The sequence below is a fragment of the Mesoplodon densirostris genome, chromosome 3 (genome assembly GCF_025265405.1).
Source record: "Mesoplodon densirostris isolate mMesDen1 chromosome 3, mMesDen1 primary haplotype, whole genome shotgun sequence".
Taxonomy (NCBI): Eukaryota; Metazoa; Chordata; class Mammalia; order Artiodactyla; family Ziphiidae; genus Mesoplodon; species Mesoplodon densirostris.
The window spans coordinates 132,055,840-132,076,059 of NC_082663.1; the positions used below are offsets into that span (position 1 = coordinate 132,055,840).

General features: G+C 39.3%; 1 protein-coding gene across 1 annotated transcript; it reads right to left on the reverse strand.

Moving 5' to 3' along the window:
- Positions 1-416: 416 nt before the first annotated feature.
- NMUR2 (neuromedin U receptor 2) lies at positions 417-14,185 on the reverse strand. The gene is given in 4 exon segments (XM_060092083.1): positions 417-712; positions 3,859-3,984; positions 6,447-6,531; positions 13,469-14,185. Coding segments are annotated over 4 exon segments (1,224 nt in total).
- Positions 14,186-20,220: the final 6,035 nt, after the last annotated feature.

A 20,220-nucleotide genomic window follows, 5' to 3' on the forward strand; every position in this document is an offset into this window, starting at 1 on the left:
GAAGAACTGGCATGGACCCCTCAAATCATATAAACAGCTTCTCCATGTCTCCCTGTGTGTCTCACAGGAACCACTGGTTGTAAGAAAGACAGCCTGATTCAAAGCGTGAATAACAGAACACACCATTCCCAATAGTGGAAATGACTCAAAGTATAGGTGCCATGCTTTGCTAGTCATGTTCTTTTCATGAACTAGTAAAGGGGCATGAAGCAGTTAAGATAGTGGAAAGCTAACTAAAAATCAGGAGGTTCTGGGTTTTAGATCTAGATTTAAGTAGCAATTTTCACATTTGTTAAAAAAAGAAAAACTGGAATTAGATATATAAGTTCTAAGGGTCATTTTACCTCCTTAATATCATATAGGAAGGCGTAAATTATGGGATGTCCCTCCATCTAGTGTGGAGCCATAGAGGAATGTCAACTCTTTGAGAGTTTGTTTCTTAGTGCCTGTCCAGTACAGAGGGCTGTGGGGAAGTGAGAGCTGCAGATGGACAGCTGACAAGGGAACTGGGGACCCACATCTTCAGTCAGCTCCACAAGGTGACATTCTGTCAGGAAGATGTTCTGCTGCACAGATGGCCCCTGTGGGTGGTTCTGGGAGTGCCGCTGTTTGCAGGAAGGAGTGATCACATTCCGGAATGCTGCTCGGAAACGGCGAGAGAGTAGGTTGTAGATAATGGGGTTGACAGCTGAGCTCAGGTAGAAGAAGACACCTGGAATGCAGGGGATTAAGAGACATGCCAAGGAGAAACTGGGGGAGAGGTACAACAGGGAGAAGCATAAATATTTAACAAAGGTCTTGAATCCCTTTGATTGCCTCGTTTGGAAGTGATAATATACATAAGACTCTAATTGAGAATACAAAATACTCTGAACAGATCTACCAGCTGTGTACTTAGGATTCAAACCCAGAAAGATTAAAGAGTCTTGGAAAAACTGAGGCTCGCATGGGATCTCTCTGAGATGTTTGGCAACTTCCTTTGATGCCAATTCGTTTAATCAAAGAACATGTTCCCATAGCATTAACGAGAGGTGCTTAAGTATCATAGGAAAGAGAGATGTTTTCTTATCTCATTGGAGTTTTACTTAAATCTATAATTTGAAACTGCAGGTAATGGAGGAATAGTAAATCAGTCAAGGCATAGTCTCTGCTGAGAGTCCTTAAAATGCTAAATATCTCTTCAAAGAAGTATTCCCCAATATCCTTTCCCTACCTAGCCTTTCCCCTTGATGGCTCTTCCCACCTTATTTCCAACCTTATTGAATATTTGTATTTTTCCATTTGTTTTCTCCACCAAATGTCTTGCACACTGGCATTTTCTTGGTTGATATACACTTTTCCTTTATTACCATATTCTATTCTATTTTCTCAAGGCACAAGGGGAGCCTAAGGTTGAGAATCAGAGGACTTCGTTTCTGATCTTGGCCTTTGCTTATTCTGTGACCCTGGACAGAATTTCTTTTTCTCTGTAAAATGGGAATGATAATACCTTTTTAACTCACCTCCCTGGATTATTGTGAGGATTAAAGTGAGATACTGTCTACAGAAGGGCTGAGAATAAGAATATAAAACAAGCGATAGGTGCTGCCCTCAACACATTCATTGTTGTCCTCATTTATATAGTTCAGGACATTCAGAGTGCCGTATGCCCTGTGGACAGAATTGGGCAGGGAGGAGTGTAGGAGGGGAATATTTCTATAGACTGTTAATTTGTTCAATAAAGAAATACTGATTGAACTCATTATACGACTTTGAGACACAGTGGAAGGTAGTGGATTTAGACTTTGTTCTCCAAGGACTTGGAATAATATTGCAGAACAAGATTTATGCCTAACTTCAGTAATTAACAAAAGGATGATACCAAACAGTATCTGTTAAGAAAAGAGATACCAACAGTCATGCTATGGAAATTCACATAATGGCATAAACACAAGAACTCTAATGGTCATGACAAATTTAATGGGGGTGATTGGACTCTAGAGAGACCATGAAATGGGTAGGAGATCTTGGGGAAGAGAGGAGAGAGTGCTGCAAGTAGAAGGCTTAGCGTGCACCAGTGTGCTATAGAATGATTATTGTGCAAGAATAATGCAGAACGTGGAGAAATCCCTGATTCACCAGTTTGACAAGCATTCAATACATGGTTTATGAATGAAAATACTATAACTTGAGGGTCAGAAGGCAAGTTGGGGCCATTTCTGGGGTAGCATTTAAGAGGTTTAGACATCATCTGGTTGGCAAGGTGGGGAAGGGAGAAATTACATCTTAACAGGAAAATGTTATTGTAAATGCACAACTTGGGACTCTTGAATTGGTTGTCTTGATGCCTCTGGAGAAGTGTAGATCAAGCCTCATGTGATCTTGTATGTTTTCCAATTTTTTTAAAGAATAATTTATTTTATTTTATTTAAAAAAATTTATTAGAGTATAGTTGATTTACAATGTTGTGTTAGTTTCAGGTGTGCAACAAAGTGAATCAGTTATACATATACATATATCCACTCTAGTATTGAGTAGAATTTCCTGTGCTATACAGTAGGTCCTAATTTGTTATCTATTTTATATATAGTAGTGTATATATTATTTAAACACTCCCATTTTCTCAGACGAACCACAAAGATCAGAGCTATAAACAGTTTTGATTTTTTGTCCAGAATAATAAATAGTTTAACATGGAGGAAAGTCCTAATGTCCAGGTATAAACTGTACACAAGCCCTGTTGAGTACCAAAAAGATGGTTGTAGAAAATAGATAATATATATGGTATTCAGTATGCATATGAATGCTATTGTTTTTGTTCTGTGCACATCTGGAGCTTAACTTGCATAAATTGATCTTATCTTTCTTCCTTAATGATGTCTTTGATAAAGAGCCCATAGAACCATCCAGTGACTAGCAGAGGTAGAGGGATAGAAGCGGTGTGACCCTAAGACTAATAGTTACACTGACTGAGAAAGAAAGACTCAGGTGGCCATTCTTTGCTCCATTTTAGAGGAAAGAACCCTGAACTTGAAGTTAGGTGACTCAGGCTTGAACCTTGTTTTTACCATTTGCCAACTGAGTGTCTTTGGACAAGTCATTTCTTCTTTGTAGAACTGTTTTTTAACCATAAAATGTTGATGATAATATCTACTTTACAAACTTGTGATGGTTGTAGAAGATAGGCTATAGCATTTTACAGCTTAAAAAGTTCTTCAATAGCAATTATTTTATTTGCTTCTTACCATCAGCCTGTGTTGTATATAGAGCAGGCATTATTGCCACCTTACAGTTGAGGAAACTTTGGCAAGAAGGAAGCCATATTCTCCGTATCACTCAGAATATAAATGGTGGTATTGAGATACAAATCCAGGTCCCCTGATTTAGTAACCTTTCAACCACTCTCTCTCATATTCTGTGGTGTCTTTAACAAGCAGCATTAAAGTAGCCTAAAAGCAGACGTTGAGGCCCCATGAATACCCTTTGGCTGACTTTCATGAGGGTCTAACACTTGCTGAAGACAATACAGGATTTCAGGGACATGGATGTTTAATAAATAAGAGCCAATTAAATCACATGGCCATTGAAAGGAAAACCAAAGGAATCATTCCTTTGACCATTTTCCTGCTGTAATCATCAAGCTTAGAGTTGACGTCTTTCATAAAGTAGTGTCTCAAATAGTAATATGGCGTATTTCTTTTGAACCTGTAACATACCTAATCAATACTTAAATAAAATAAAAATCTAGTGTCTTCATTGCAGTATGGCAGATCCCCATGATAAATTGGTATATACAAATAGAACCTACTGCTCTAAGCAAGATGAAGAAGCTGCAGTTACCTGGACACCTGTGATACACACAAATGAGCTAAATTTTACCTGATACCACATGGATGAGATTGAACACAGCAGCCAGGGATTCAGTCCACTCCTCCACAAAGCTGAAGAAGAGCCAATCAATGTGGAATGGGGCCCAACAGATAGCAAACACTAAGACCAAGGCAACTGGAAAAGGATGATGAAGGGGAGAATTAACGGCAGTCAAAGCGAGAATAGGTATACAGTGCCCACACTGAGTTCATCCATTCCTTCTAGCATTTCCCCTCCATCTTTGTTAAGTTATAATTGCTAAAGGCCAACTAGATCCTAAAGAGACTCTACATAGAATATGTAAACATAAGAATGAAGTTTATAGGATTGCGAATCAGTTGTCCATATGGTTGTAAACGATTTCTTGTGTAATGTAAGTTTCCTTCAGGATATTTAGAATAGTATTGAATGTATTCAAAGTTCTGAAAACATTCTATTGTGGAAAATAAATTATGTTGCAAGTAGACTGTTGGAATCACATAAACTGGATATATAAGTAAAATGATTGTGTTCAAGCAATTTGGTGTTCTTTAAAGTTATAGATTAATAACAAACTATGAAGTATAGTATGAATTTATCTTGTTTTTCTAGAAAAAAAAATCAGAAGTTTCTATGATTTTAATCATTTAAAATTCTGTAAGTCACCAAGGGAAAGAGAAAGGTCGAACAACCATGAGCATAATACAAGCATCTTAGGACTGGAATGGGGATGTGTCTATTATATTATAAATTGCTAGAGCACGGAATTCCTTCCACTTCCTTTATGTTTGTTTTTACATTTATTTTGAAATGATTACAGATTTACAAGAAGTTGCACCTTCCAGTTTCTTATTTTCAGCTCCCAAGACAGAGATTGGTGCTACCATAGTTTCTCTAAGGGGCATTTATTCTCCAGAAAAATAAACATGTATGTTTTTTTCTCTCCTGAATTTGTAAAATACTTTCCTTTCCTTTCCTTTCGAGGCTTGAGATTTACCTCAAAATAATCTAGTAGGGGCTAAAGGAGAGACAGGGATATAGAGGAAACAAGATGAGCTATGAGCTGATAACTTTTAAAGCTGGGTGATGGGTATTTCGGTGTTCATTTTACAATTCTCTGTACTCAAGAGCACATTTGATGTTTTGCATAGTAAATAGTACATATGTTTCCTGTTGACATTAAAATACTCAGAGTAAGTTGTCTGCCTGCATGATGTGGTTTCAGGAATATCTGGAAGATTCTTCTGAATTTACCTCCCAAGAAAAAGTCCCTAATCTGCTTACTACTGCCTACAATTCCCTCTAGTTAAAAATTTAATTCGTGTTATAATTAAACTCTCTGTCCCCAAAGGCAAATAGTTCACAGTATATTTTATCATTGTAACTATAATGTGAGTACACTTCATGTCCTTTTGTGAGAGATTATGATCAGAGAGATTATGATCAAAGAGAATTGGGGAGAAATATTGAAGACACTAGATATCTTAGTAGGGAAAGTCAGGTGCTAACAGGGGCTAAAAAATTTCAAGAAGGTGATTAGTAGAGTTGAAAAGACATACAGTGACCTCACAGGTTTTTGGGTTTGTTTTTTTGTTTTTTTTGTTTTTGGTTCATAGACATCACGTAGTTACAGTGAGTGTTTCATATGCATATTCGCCTGGAGGATTTGTTTCTTCCAACTTTCACGCTGTGACTTGGAAAGTATATTATAAACCTCCTTTCTCTAATTGATTGGTATCTCATTAGACCAGTTGGATCATATATTTTTATAACATTCTTTTGGGAGAGTGTGGATCAGTGCCTGGATGTGTTTTAAAATATCTTATCTATATAAAAGAGTGCACCGTTTATATAAAATCATACAATGTCATAGCAGGAATGACTACTTAGAAGGATTCTTAGCCAGAAGTCCTTATCCTGGAAGTAAAAGATCCCACGGAGTCCAAACTTGGGTATCAGGGGGTTCAGGATCCCCCTGAAATGGATTGTAATCCATTTGATGTATGTTCGTTTGTACACTTTCTGAGCGGAGAATTCACTGTTTCCACAATATTTATAAAGAAACACATAACACAAAATCGGTTAAGAACCACCTGCTCATTTTAGGGGGGAAAAGAGATACTTAAAGGCTCTTAGAGTGGATATGATTTACTAAGCATTGAACAGAGTGTATTACAATGGTTGCGATTTAGAGTGCTATTCTGAGGTTTAAAAACCAAAATAGAGGGCTTCCCTGGTGGCGCAGTGGTTGAGAGTCTGCCTGCTGATGCAGGGGACACGGGTTCGTGCCCCGGTCTTGGAAGATCCCACATGCCGCGGAGCGGCTGGGCCCGTGACCCATGGCCGCTGAGCCTGCGCGTCCGGAGCCTGTGCTCTGCAACGGGAGAGGCCACAACAGAGAGAGGCCCACGTACCACAAAAACAAACAAACAAACAAACAAAAAAACGAAAATAGAACAAAATAGACAGGTCCTAGGTGCTTGAGGAAGCCATGGAAGATCAGAACATGACACTGTGCTTCAGAAGAATTTTGATCCAGATCCCAGCAGTACTTGATCAATACCAAATATAACTCCTTTACTTTAACAAACAAGCAAAATACAAAATGGAGGACTTACACAGCATTTTAGTGACTTATTTTCTGGATGGTCTTTGAATATTTGCAGTTACTTCATCTGCTTCAAGGGGTTGGTCTTTCTTCAGCTGCAAGAGAAATGCAAAGAGATATAAAGAAAGGGAAACATTTTTCCCTCCCATTAAGATCTGAGAAGTGTGACTCTAACACTCGTTTTGCAGACAAAAAACTGGACTTAAAGAAATGTAAGAATTTGTTAACATGTAAGAATATGTTTAACAATAAGTTGGAGGTGGAGTTGGATCAAGGTCACCTAACTCAACTGGATAGATGGTTGTGACCAAGTTCCAGGCAACCATTTATCCTATGCTACTCGGTAGAACCCTAGTTTTGTAGCATATTAATAGATATTCCATGAAAAATAAGAAATTCTGAAGTTAAAAAATGTTAGATAGGCTTTTTCATTCATCCATTCATTTATTTAATAATTATTAGACATCTATTAGAATGACATCCCTCTGCCTTGCGGTGGGTAGGCAGTAGAAAACAAAAACAGGTAGTATTTCTGCTTCATGAAGTTTATAGTCTTTATTTTGGGTCTTCTCAGAGCCTTAAAATGCTAATGGACTTTACACATTTCCATGGGGGACAATGTATCACCTTTCCTCCACCCCTACCTTGCACATCCCACATCTCCCACCCTCAAAGGGGATAGTGCTTCTTTGACTAAACAATACCCTTCCCAACGCATTCCAGTGGAACACCTGGTACCATCTTGAGAAGCACAATTTGGGAAACTCTGCTTTACAAATATTACCCATAAGGGTATATGTGTTTCTGAGTTTAGATGTTAAAATATACTCCTCCTTGTTGGAAGATATGGTGATCCTTAAAGTAGCATCTGAAAATTTCAAATATTAACATTTCCTGTACATGCCATCTCTCTTGCCCAGTTCAAGTCCCACCTACTCCTGGAAGACTTTTGTGGCCACTGTAGCCTATTGTCCTCTCCCTTCTCTGAACTCACATACCACTGAAGATCTACATCATTCATCTAGTTGTGAATCTTTTCTCTTTAAGTCATATGTTTCTAATTTGTGGTGATAGTCAGCCAGATAAAAAAAGCTTTAAGGTCTCATGATAAACTACCATCATATATCTAGAAGATAATATAGTATATATTTGCCGATTGGCTCTCCAGCATTTATTCTCCTCTTTTACCAATCGTGCCCTGATTTTCCTAGTGGATTTACTCCTTCTCCATTTCATAGTCATTAATTTGGGTGGGAATGATCCCACCTCCAGATACAGGTTTAGTCCCTAGATAACTTAGCTGCTATCCTTCAGTCACAGTGATTGGATAATTGAGACCAATGAGATTTCAGATATTTGCTTATACATTTAGGAATGAAAGTTTCATTTCTCTTTTAGTGGAACTACCAGAGGGAGCTTTTTGTTTTTTTCCTCACCATAAGGAATGTGCTTAGAGCCACCAGTGGACTGCTATGCAGATTTGGAGGTTGAAACCAATACCATAGAAGATCAAAGAAACAGAAATAAAGTTAGTCCTTGCTGACATTGTGTGTCTTACTGGATTAATCTTCCCCAAGAGCCAGCTCTCCCTCTGGATTTTTCAGGTCTATGCTCTCTTCCATATTTTGTCAGATTGAGTTGGAGTTCCCTCATTAGCAATGTAGTAAGTCTTGACAAACTAAGACCATCAGTGGAAGGAAAAATTCAACCTGTTTTATATAGTTTCAGGGTAGATTAGGATCAATTTATTGAATTATAGGGAGACATATTTCAATTCAAGATAGAGAAGAAATTAGTGTGGTTATGTGCAACAGTGGAACAGAATGCTCTAAGATGCTGTGAGCTTCCTGGGCTAGATGGCATTTTTACAGAATATTTAATTAATTTATTTATTTTTAATAAATTTATTTATTTATTTTATTCTTTTTGGCTGCATTGAGTCTTCATTGTTGCATGTAGGCTTTTCTCTAGTTGTGGCGAGCGGGGGCTACTCTTTTTTTTTTTTTTTTTTGCGGTATGCGGGCCTCTCACTGTTGTGGCCTCCCCCGTTGCGGAGCACAGGCTCCGGACACACAGGCTCCGCGGCCATGGCTCGCGGGCCCAGCCGCTCCGCGGCATGTGGGATCTTCCGGGACCGGGGCACGAACCCGTGTCCCCTGCATCGGCAGGCGGACTCTCAACCACTGCGCCACCATGGAAGCCCCGGGGGCTACTCTTTGTTGCAGTGCATGGGCTTCTCTTTGTTGCAGTGCATGGGCTTCTCATTGCAGTGGCTTCTCTTGTTGCCGAGCACGGGCTCTAGGTGCGTGGGCTTCAGTAGTTGTGGCACACATGCTCAGTGGCTATGGCTCGCGGGCTTAGTTGCTCCATGGCATGTGGAATCTTCCCAGACCAGTGCTCGAACCCATGTCCCCTGCATTGGCAGGTGGATTCTTAACCACTGTGCCACCAGGGAAGTCCCTACAGAATATTTTAGAGAAGGTATTTAAAATTAAATAAGACTTGGAAGAAAAGATCATTAATAGTTGCCTCCAAAGTTCAACAGATCAATATCCTGTCTCTAACAAACATGTAGGCTCCTAGAAGTCAGGTTGCTTTCAGCATTGCACTGCCCTGAAGTGTCCATGTGGATGATTAACAAAACTGGCCGTCTGTCTCTTGGATATATTGGTGTTCTCTACATATACCTGTGTCTTCAGAAAGTGAGGGATTAAAGTTCTGTGAGATTTGACCCTTTGGAGTCACCTAGAACTTGAACGAAATAGGGGAAAATATTGTGCAGTTATTAGGAATAAATGGGAGCGAACTAAAGGTGATGTTATTAATATAATAGTAAAACAAAATAATGCAGGTATAGTTCTCAACTCAATGTCTGGCACATGATACTCAGTAAGTTATAGATTGTGATTCTGGGAGTTCCCTGGTGGCCTAGTGGTTAGGATTCCGGGCTTTCACTGCCATGGCCCGGGTTCATTCCCTGGGTGGGGGACTGAGATCCTGCAAGCTGCACAGCATGGCCAAAAAAAAAAATGTTTCATATATTGTGGTTCTGATTATTGTCCTGGGTTTACTTGAAAGGCATTTTTATGAAATATTTATTTATAGCTGCAGGCCCACTCATGTGTATTACTGAGTCCCTTCTAGAAATTCTCCTTCTCATGGTACCATTCACCACAAGCTGTACTCGTGCTGATGCAAAGAAGCATCCAGATACACTGAGAAGAAAACCACTGGTGTTGAAGGTTAGAGCAATGCATCAAACTGCACATCTTCCTAACTCATCTTCAATTATGTTCTAATGATTTCATACCATTTAAGAAATTTTGTCCTTATTACAAGATAGTTATTCCATTATTTGATTCCAGTCCATAATCAAGAACAAAGAAAGATTTTTAAGATCTGTTAGTCACTTCTTCGGTGGCTCTAACAATTCTCACTGGGGATTTCTCCACCCCAGGGAAAAATTTCCTTAAATCAAACAGCAAGCAAATGGTGCACACAATCTTTATATGAACAGGCTTCTTGTACAGCTTAGTTTGCCCTGAAAAGAAAAATTATGAGTCTATTAATCATCACAATTCAGCTTCCTTAGGTTACAGTGACACAACTAGCCAACTAGAAGAAGAGTCAGAAACAGAATATTTATGCATATTATACATTGTTCCAGCAGAATTTGAAGGGGTTGACATAGTAGAATAGAATCCAAACTGTTTGTCTAGCCAACATTAAATGCTGCTTTATTTCTTGTTGAATAATTTCATTTCTCTTCAGATATTTGGTAGAGTAGATATTTATCCATTAATTATTCTCACCCACCCCTAAACACTTTAAAAGTCAACTTACATAAATAGGAGAGGAAAATTGTCATCACTCTATAGGAAGTTCAGAACTCTTCCTACCTCACTCCTTTTCGTCATTTTTACATAAGATAAAAGGTGAAGGGGAGACGTGAGGTTGATTATCATTCAGACTGATGTATAATCCTGATCTGTTGTTTATACTGCTTAAAATCATTTCACCAGCTGTTCATTTATATAGATTGTGATTCATTTATATAGCTTTAGGATGCCAAGATATAATCATAGCTTTTGTGTAAATATCTCTATAATCTGAACAAAATCTGTTTATTTAAAAAAAAATCAGTCCAACCCTGTTTGTCCTGGCTGAATTCTGCTACAATTCATAATCCATCGGCTTCGGCTCAAGCTTTAATGCTGCATGTGGGAGATAAAAGGACTAAGTGAGAGCTTCCCAGGTGGGAAGGAACTTGCCCTGGGATTGCCTGTTTCCCAACTCCATTATGTTCGAACCCTGGAGAGCAGCTCGGTGGACACTTGTGTCCTGTAACGATGAAGCAGCTCTGCTTGCTCAGCTTTGAGCATACATATTGCTCCCCTCCTTCTTCCCTGGTCCTGGGATTACACCAGTCTTGGTTTTCTGCCTTCTGAAGGCAATGGGGCCCACAGTCATTCATAACTTTCGACTTGCCATGAGAATCAGTACTCCTCAGAATTGATTGAATCTCTTCAAAAATCTTTTAGCTCAAAAAGGCTTTTTGAGACAGTGTTTCCAAGTCTCCCATTTTGAAGGTAGAGAAGCTGAAGTCCAGCAATAAAGGAAATAATTTAGCCTCATTCACTCATTCATTGAGCTTACAGTCGAGTTGGAGAGGAAGAAGTTAAGGAACCCACAAATATAGAATTATATATTGTGATAAATGCAATGATGGGAAATTGCTAAGAATCATGAGCACCTAGAGAGGGACCAGGTAGTTAGGGAATCAGGGAGAGCTTCCTGGAGGAAGTGTGAGTGAAGTATGATTTAAAGGATCACTGGGAGTTAGAAAGGCAAAAACAATTGTGGTAGTAGACAGAAGGAATATTTCTGGCAAAAATAGAGCAGAAGGTGCAAAGGTCTTGAGACCAATGTCACAGACTAAGGCCTACTTCTGATTCCCAGTCTAGAGGTCTTTAAATTAAATGTTACTATAGAAGTGACATTCTAAGCAATAGTTCCTTTCCTGGTGTCCTCTGGGTAACACCTCATCCTTCCTGAGAATAGGATGCTGTAAGTTGCACTACACACACAAAGCAAACTAGGGTGGTTTCTAAGCTGTTGTCTGAGCTGTCACTGAGCTCCTGATACAAGGTAGCTGTAGATTCATGACAACAAAACAAAGTGACACTTAAATTAATTGCTTGGAGGAAGAAACGTGTTTCCTATTCACAGTTAAATATCTCCTCTAAGTTGATCCAAGGCAAGTGATTGTTTGCTGTTTGAAGAGATGGTATTGATAAATTTGGGATGGATATTTCTCATAGGGCTCATGATATTTGGAATCCTGCAGAAGTCCTTTCCGCCACAGTTGGATACACAGGGCTTTCTAAAGACACGATGACTGTAAACTAGTCTGAGTTGACACTTGTCTCTGGGAATTATAGGGGCCAGCCCTCCAGGAGACTGGCATAACTCTGCCTGATTAGATTTACTCCTCTGTCCAGACATCTGTTGTACTTAAAATCTATTCTTTCTCCTTAGACATTGCCACTCTGCTTAGGCACAGTATTTATTTGAAAGGACCACCTGTGGAGCACTCGTTTCTGACACACACCTTTGTCAGAGATGCACTGAGATGGGAGTATATTGATTATCACATAATACATGGTATCAGAGCCATCTTGGTACATATGATGTGAATGTGATGTCTGCTTTGTTTTCCTTTCATTTATAATTCACATTGCTCCCACTCACAGATTTTCCTTTCCTTTTTTTTTTAAGGAATCACAGGCTGTTAGAGCTATCAGGAGCCTTAGATATGATCTGATGTAACCTTTTCATTTTATAAATGTAAAACCTAACTCCAGGAAAGAATTAAGGGGCTTTACCTAAAGGCATATTATATGTGAGCTTCAGACCTGGGAGTCTGAGTGGTCTCATGACTATTTCCTACACAACCTACCTATTAAATGGGTATAAAATTGTCATCATTAGATTTCATCTCTATGAATTTGGCTGCAGAATATACCAGGAAAGGAATCATATAGACTCACTCCTACCTTCATCAAAAGCAAAACAACAGTTTCAGACAATTCAGATGCAGGAAAAAAGAAAAAGAAAGAAAAGAAAGGAAAGAAAGAAGAAAGGAAGGAAGGAAGAGAGAGAGAGAGAGAGAGAGAGAGAGAGAGAGAGAGAGAGAGAGAGAAAGGCAAGAAAGAGAAAGAAAGAAAGAGAAAAGAAAGAAATCGGTTTACCATGATGAGCACAGGAGAGAAACCTCTAATTATAAAATGTTGCAAACTAAGTAATAATATTCTATTAATTCCAGGCATCTCTTATTCACACTGTCCTCTAATCTAATTTATGTATTCTGTTTAATTCCTCGTCCCTCAGTCTCCACCTGTTGAAAAGAAGTCCAGGTTGATCTCACTTAGGCCATATTTTTACATTTTAATCTGATATTTCAAGCAAAGGATCAAAGCAACCACAAAGAAGGGTCTGACTTTAAAACTATATCTGTCTTGGAGTATAAAATAGGCAGGGATAGTTTATTTTACACTCAGACCAAGTTGGTGCAGAGGAAAATTTCAATGCAGGCAAAGCAGGTGAGGGCAGGAAAGAGACAGCAGGGTGTGAAACAGTCTCTCCATGGGCAGCTGCCTTGTGCTACTTAAAATGAGGCTCAACCTCAGACCTACTGAATCAGATTTTCCTGGAGGGAGCGACCTACCCATGGGTACCCACAGTGAGGTTTCCAGGTGATTTGTAGGAACACCTGGGTTTGAGAACCACAGGTATAGAGGGAAGAACAATGGAAGGTGAGTTAAAGGAAATGAGTTATAGTTGTGGTTACTCTTTGTCCAATTTGAATCCAGTCCTTTAGCTTCCGAGTTTCCCCTCTGAGCTCATCCTATTGCTCATCTATGCTCCCTTCCAATTCTGAACTTCTCCAGTTCTAATTGTTTCTCCGAACTTTGAGTAAGAGAAAAAAGAAGGGATGCTGCCATAACGGTTGCAGCCAGCTTGGATACTCACTTTGAGCCCCATGAGGTAGTAGAGGACACTGATGATCATCATGGGGAGGATGTAGACGAGGAAGGAGGTGACCTGGATAATGAAACTGTAGATCCACATGGGCTTAATGATCGTACAGGTGGCAGAGCCCGGGACGAAGGACCCATTGGGGAAGTAGCGGAGCTTGATGCCGTGGATGCTGGTGTTGGGCAGAGAGAAGAGAACAGATAAGCCCCAAACGATGCCGAGGATTCGGAGGGCCCGCAGCCAGGTGCTCTCCAGCTTGGCGCGGAACGGGTGGAGGGTGGCCACGTATCGCTCCACGCTGACCGTGGTGATGCTGAGGACGGAGGCGAAGCACACCGTCTCAAAGAGGGCCATCTTGAAGTAGCAGCCCACGGGCCCCAAAAGGAAGGGGTAGTTGCACCACATCTCATAGACTTCCAGGGGCATCCCGAGAAGAAGGACCAGGAGGTCAGAGACAGCCAAGCTGAAGAGGTAGTAATTGGTGGGTGTCTTCATAGTCTGGTGCCGAAGAATCACCAAGCACACCAGGAGATTGCCAACGACCCCCACCACAAAAATCAGAGTATACACCACAGACACTGGCAGGAAGAGGTGGCTGCGTGGAGGCCCGCAGAGCAAAGCTAGGTAGTCATCAGTGTTGTTCGGGTATTTCTTGAATGGATCTTCCAGTTCCTTTTGGTAGATCCAGGAAACATTCTCATGTTTTTCCATCACTGCCGTTAAAATCCAAGACCTGAGCCTCCTGTGGAATGATCCTCTGTCCCAAGCTGAGCCAGAAAAGAAAGAGAAAGCAGGCAGGAAAGCACAGGCTCAGTGAAAGAGGCCGGGAGAGGGCTAGAGCTTCAGCAGCATTGGGCTGCTCAGACATCAGATCTCTTCTGAAGAGCCCCCCACCCGAGACAGAAGCCCCGCCCCTCTGCGGGCTGTGGGCCAATGTGTGTGTCAGACACTCAGTAAGAGGACAGCTGGGTGGGGCGTGCTAGCTTCCTGTGCAGGAAGCAGGAGAGGACGGGGAGACGTTTCTCTGAATTGACAGGAGCTGGGAAAGCAGAGCTGTCACAGACGGTGACATTAAGTTAAATAAGGTGTGGGCACTCGGAGCTGTGCATTTTGCAAAGTTTTGGGAATCTGGGTGGAAATACAAATTTAGGTCGCAAGGTCATGTGTAGAAGAGTACAAATCTCCATTGATCCTTGTCACCTGTACAGCATAACAAAAATGGGAGATCAATAGATTTCTCAAGTTATCTTGTTCCATTGGCAACTCGGGGCTCCCTGGGGAAAGTGTGATCAATATGCCTTTTTGGTTTTGATTGTGTCCACGATAGAATCCAACACCTGCATGTCATCTCGCCCTGCCTGCTGTCTGACACTTCAATCTCTTTAGACAGTACCTTGCTGTTGCAAAAGTCAGTAGGATTTAAAATCAGGAACATCTGTAGAAACCCTGTAAGACTTTGGGAAAGTGACTCCAACTCTCAGAACCACATTTCCTTATCTGTAAATTGGAGATTCATTCATTCTATTTTATTCAACAAATACTTCTTGAGGATTTACTGTGTACCAGGTAGTGTTCTAGACTTTGTAGAAACATCAGCGAACAAGCAGGAAAATGTCTCTGCCTACATGGAACTCTTCTTATAATAGGGAATTCTGAAAATGTACAAGCAAACTAATGAATTAATATAATTACAGATCATAATTTTGCTGTAAAGAAAAAGAAGGATAAGGGACCTACAAACATAAGACTGGAGGCATTCTTTTTTTTTTTTTAAACAAGAATCACTAGTATCAGGTGAGAATTGTTATTTGTCAATTCCATGTTGAAATGGATTCCAGGTTGACTTTTTTTTTTTTTTTGAAGATGTTGGGGGTAGGAGTTTATTAATTAATTAATTTATTTTTTCTGTGTTGGGTCTTCAGTTCTGTGCGAGGGCTTTCTCTAGTTCTGGCAAGCGGGGGCCACTCTTCATCGCGGTGCGCGGGCCTCTCACTATCGCGGCCTCTCTTGTTGCGGAGCACAGGCTCCAGATGCGCAGGCTCAGTAGTTGTGGCTCACGGGCCTAGTTGCTCCGCGGCATGTGGGATCCTCCCAGACCAGGGCTTGAACCTGTGTCCCCTGCATTAGCAGGCAGATTCTCAACCACTGCGCCACCAGGGAAGCCCTGGAGGCATTCTTTTATCAAGAATGGTCAAAGAAAATTTATCTCAGGAGATGTCATTTGGGCTGAGTTCTGTCAGATGAAAAGTCAAGCATCAAAGAGCTGAGGGAAGTGTATTCCCAGCAAAAGTTATAGCAAGTGCAAAGGTTCTGATGCAGTAACAAGTCTGATGTGTTTCAGGAACATCAAGAGGGCCAGTATAGCTGGAACTTAATGAGTGGACAGGAGAGTATGAGTGTTTAGACTGAAATGACTGGAAGGGACCAGATTATATAAATTTTTCTAGGATTTGATAGAGTTTGGATCTTATTCAAAATGCAGGGACTTTGGATCTGATTCAAGCTGCAGAGAAATCTTTGGAGGGTTTTGAGCAGGAGGGTTGCTCCTGGGGCCAATAACTCCCCAGTGTCTCTGGACTGTTTCTGCCCATAGATTGAACAGGCTTCCATATTATGGTAGACAATAGAAATGCAGCATGAATTTATCAACAGAGGTAAGTCTGAGCAAACACAGGGCTACCCTCTGTGGCTGAAATCAGGTGGGCCAAGGGGATGTGATATGGGGGTACCAGTGTCATCTGTGAAAATCTTTCAAATTAAAAAAAAACAGTAGCTAATATTTATTAGGCACTTATTCTTCCTAGGCACTATTGTAAATATTTTATATATAGCACATGCAGTCTGTACAATAATTCTATGAGGTAGGTTCTTTTTTTATGTCTGCATCACGGGTGAGGAAACAGAGGCACACACTTATAGGGCTTGTTCAAGCTCACATAGTGTATCAGGCATTTGGGTTAAGTTATGTTTCAGTAACAAAAATTCCCAAATTTTAGTGCATTAAAGTAAGCAAAGGTTTATTTCCTGCTTATTCTACCTATCCATTCAGGGTTGCCTTGTAGCGTCTGTTATATGTTGTTCTCACATTGGGATGCAGGCTCCAATCTATGCTTACATAATCCCCAAAGGAAGATGCCCAAAGGGGACCTTGGCTCTTGAATTTTCTTCCTGGAAAAGACAAATATCACAACCAATCACATTTCATAGGCCAAATCAAATTACATGGCCACTCCTAACCCCCAAAAGGATAAGAAGAACAATTTTACCATGTGTTTAGGAAGAGCAAACCAACAGTATTTGGCAAACAGAATTAGTGACTGTACATTCTGCCCCTCTGGATACCAAAGATTTAGCTTGTGTTCTTTCTTGCAGGAAAAAATACGCTTCTCCCTGCCCCAACAGAGATGCCTCAACATGCCTATCCAGACACAGCTTTAAGTTAAAAGTCCAGGAACTCTGGGTGATACATGGTATTCTCTCCATCAGATCTACATGTGACTCCTCTTGTCTGTCCCTGAGACCTAGAAACTGAAGGACATGTTACCAGCTCCCCATGTGGATCCTCCCATCTGCTAATAACAGTTTTCTCATTTCCCACCATCTCACCCCTAGACTAATGCCTTTTGTTTTTTTTAATTGAAGTATAGTTGAATTACAATGTTGTGTTTATTACTGTAAAGTGATTCAGCTATACATATATATACATTCTTTTTTTTTGAAGAAGAAGAAGCATGCTACAGCCAAGTGGACCAGGAATCCCCTGTTACTGCCTCACATTCCTGAGACAATCTCTTAATACTTTTTACATTATGATCCACTAAGATGCCTCAAGAGTGTTTTCTGTCACAGTGTTTCTATCCAAGTAGTGTTTCTCTCTCATGGTGATTATTCCATTGGATGCAGGAGTGGTATCCTTCTCTAACAGTTACATTGGGTGTGGAAAATGGTGTTACCTTTTGAGATCACAGTTCAGAATGTCCTTAATAATACATCAGGCCTATTGGCAGTAGTAGATACGGAGCAGAGCTCAGAACTTTGTCTTGCCTGTAGTCACAACAGTCTCAATGGAGGCTTAAGTGGAGATGCCTTTTCATTTTGGAGCTGTATAGGCTCAGGTACCCTGAGCATGGAATAGAATTATTGGATGCTGACATACATAATCTTTAATTCTGGCACAATCTTGTTATTTCATTTTTATTTAATTAATTTTGTGTACACTTTTACAGGATCTCAGAGGGTTCACGAATGACTTTATGTCTTCCACAGGATAATTCATATTTTCCTGAATTTTGTACAACACTGAAGTTTGTGTTTTTCGGTTTTTGATTTTCTTGTTTAATTTTAAATCAATCTTGTTTGGGTTGGGAGAATTATTCACTTGATTTTGATCGGGTTATATCCCAAATCAGAGTGCATGTAGCCTTCTTTAGAAAGCTTCTTATTTTAAAATGTTTTAGTATCATTTTTGTTAGTTTTTCTTTTCAATTAGTCTATATGGCACAAAAATGTTAAAGTATCCTTTTTTAACTTTTCTTTAAACCATTTATAAAAATTATCCATTAGGTCACACTCTAAGAGGGGCCCATTGGAAAGGCAGCCAATAGGCCCCCCTTAGATGGATCCAGAGGTAAGATGAGATAGCAGCCTGCAGAGTAAAAGCTTGGAAAAAAGGGGGTGATTCTCAGTAGTCTGCTCAAGTCACTGTTCTCTAGATACCAAAGTAGCTGTTTTGAAACTTTAAATTGTGTAGGTAGCAATGTGCAATTTAAACAGTTTGGGTATTGGAATACAGTAGCTTATACTGAGTGATTCAAGTAGAAACCACTGATGAAGATTTTACAAATTGTGTGAAGCTAATTTCCTATTTGGCAATCATTCACTGATTTGCAGTGATCAATACTTTTGCGAGAATTTAAACTCACAAAAATACTGGGTTGTTTTTTTTTGTTTGTTTGTTTGTTTCTTTGTTTTTTCAATTTCAAGCCTGGGAAAGATTTAGGGGGTCCTGGCTCCAGTTCCAACTAGTTGCTGGTTGGTTAACTGTGGCAAGCTACTTAATACTTTAAGTCTTAGTTATGCGTCCAGCACTCTGCCTAGGAAATAGTGGACACCCATAGTTATTTCTATTATATTCTAAACATTATTTTTCTTTCCAGTAGGCAACTCTGTCTCTGGGAGTTTATCATAGAATCAGAGAAGTCTAAAACTGCCTGCCCTCCAGGAGCTTACAATCTTGTAAAGCATTTTAGTCCAACCTCCTCAATTTAAAAGTGATGTTTGAACAGGGAGTGTAATTGGATTTGCTTATGGTCTGAGGAAGGAGGCTGATTCGTATTAGGTGCCATATGGCTACAGGGCAAGGGACTAATCTATGGGGCTCTCTGTTTACATATTGATGTCGACTCTTAGGTTTTGATTTTAATGGAACATTTTGGTCCTGTAAAAATGCTAATGGCATTTAGCAAATGCTGAATCTGTGACAGGTTCTGTTTTAAGTACTTTACTTGTATTTTCTCATTTAATTCCTACAACAGTCCCATGAATAGGGAACAGTTTTATCTCTATATTCTGATGAGGAGGAAGCTGAGGGTGCTAGAGATTATATGTCTAAGTTTCTAAAAGTAAGAAGTAACAGAGCAAGAGTTCAAACCCTGAGCCTTATTCCAGAGTCCATGTAATTAGTATCTGACCTTCCTACCTCTTTGATAATGATTACCGACATCAGATAGTGTCAGCCATTGATAGTTCATTTGTTTTAGCTCTAGATATTCTAAAATGATTTCATTAATATAGTGTCATTAGCAGCTTTTTGGATATTTTTTATTAAAAGACTGAAATGATTTCATCTTTCCTTATAACCTAAAACAAAATTATTAGAAGATGGTATTTTACATTCATTTGTATGTTTATATTTTACTTCAATGTGCTACTTAACATTTCATCAAGTGATCTTCCCCATGTAGATATCACTGTGAATATTTTGATATCAGAATATGAACCACTATTATTTTAACTATGTTATACTTTAAAAATTATATTGATATTTTTAAAATGGAAAATAATCTCATTATTTAAAAATGTACCAGAAATTAATATGATCTACCCGAGTTCTTAGTATTTTTTTGGTGTGTGTGACCAAGCTTTACATCTATTTCATTAGAGAAAATTGGCTTCTTTATTACTATGAAATATACACCCCAAAATTCCTATTGCTTTCCATTGTAGTATAGTTTTATTTTTAATTTGAATAGTCAATATTAGATATACGTTCTCAAACATTTTTTTCATATAGTTTTTCCTTTTTGTTATCCATAGATTATAGAAGGAAACATTTTTTATAAACTACTAAAATTACATTAATCTAATAAAATCATCCTACTATTTTATAGCATTTAAAAATAACATTAATGACAGATTATAATTACTTATATTTATTCCAGTGAATCAGTAAAACTGTCTGTCATTTTCAGGATTTATTGCTAGAATCATCAAAATGCTTAACTATTTGGATTCTACTTTTATGAGAAAGCAGAAGACACAAATACTTATTTCTATTTTATGTGAGGGAAATATTGTATAGTTATCAGAACAAAAGTTGAAGTGATGGGAAACTTTGTTGATTATCTTTAGATGCACTAGAAGATATTAAGCCTTTTATTTGATATATTTCTCAAACTTTGAAAGAAGAGAATATGTCTTCAGTTAAAGCAATCTAAGAGTAGAAGTAGCATCTATTTAAAATAACT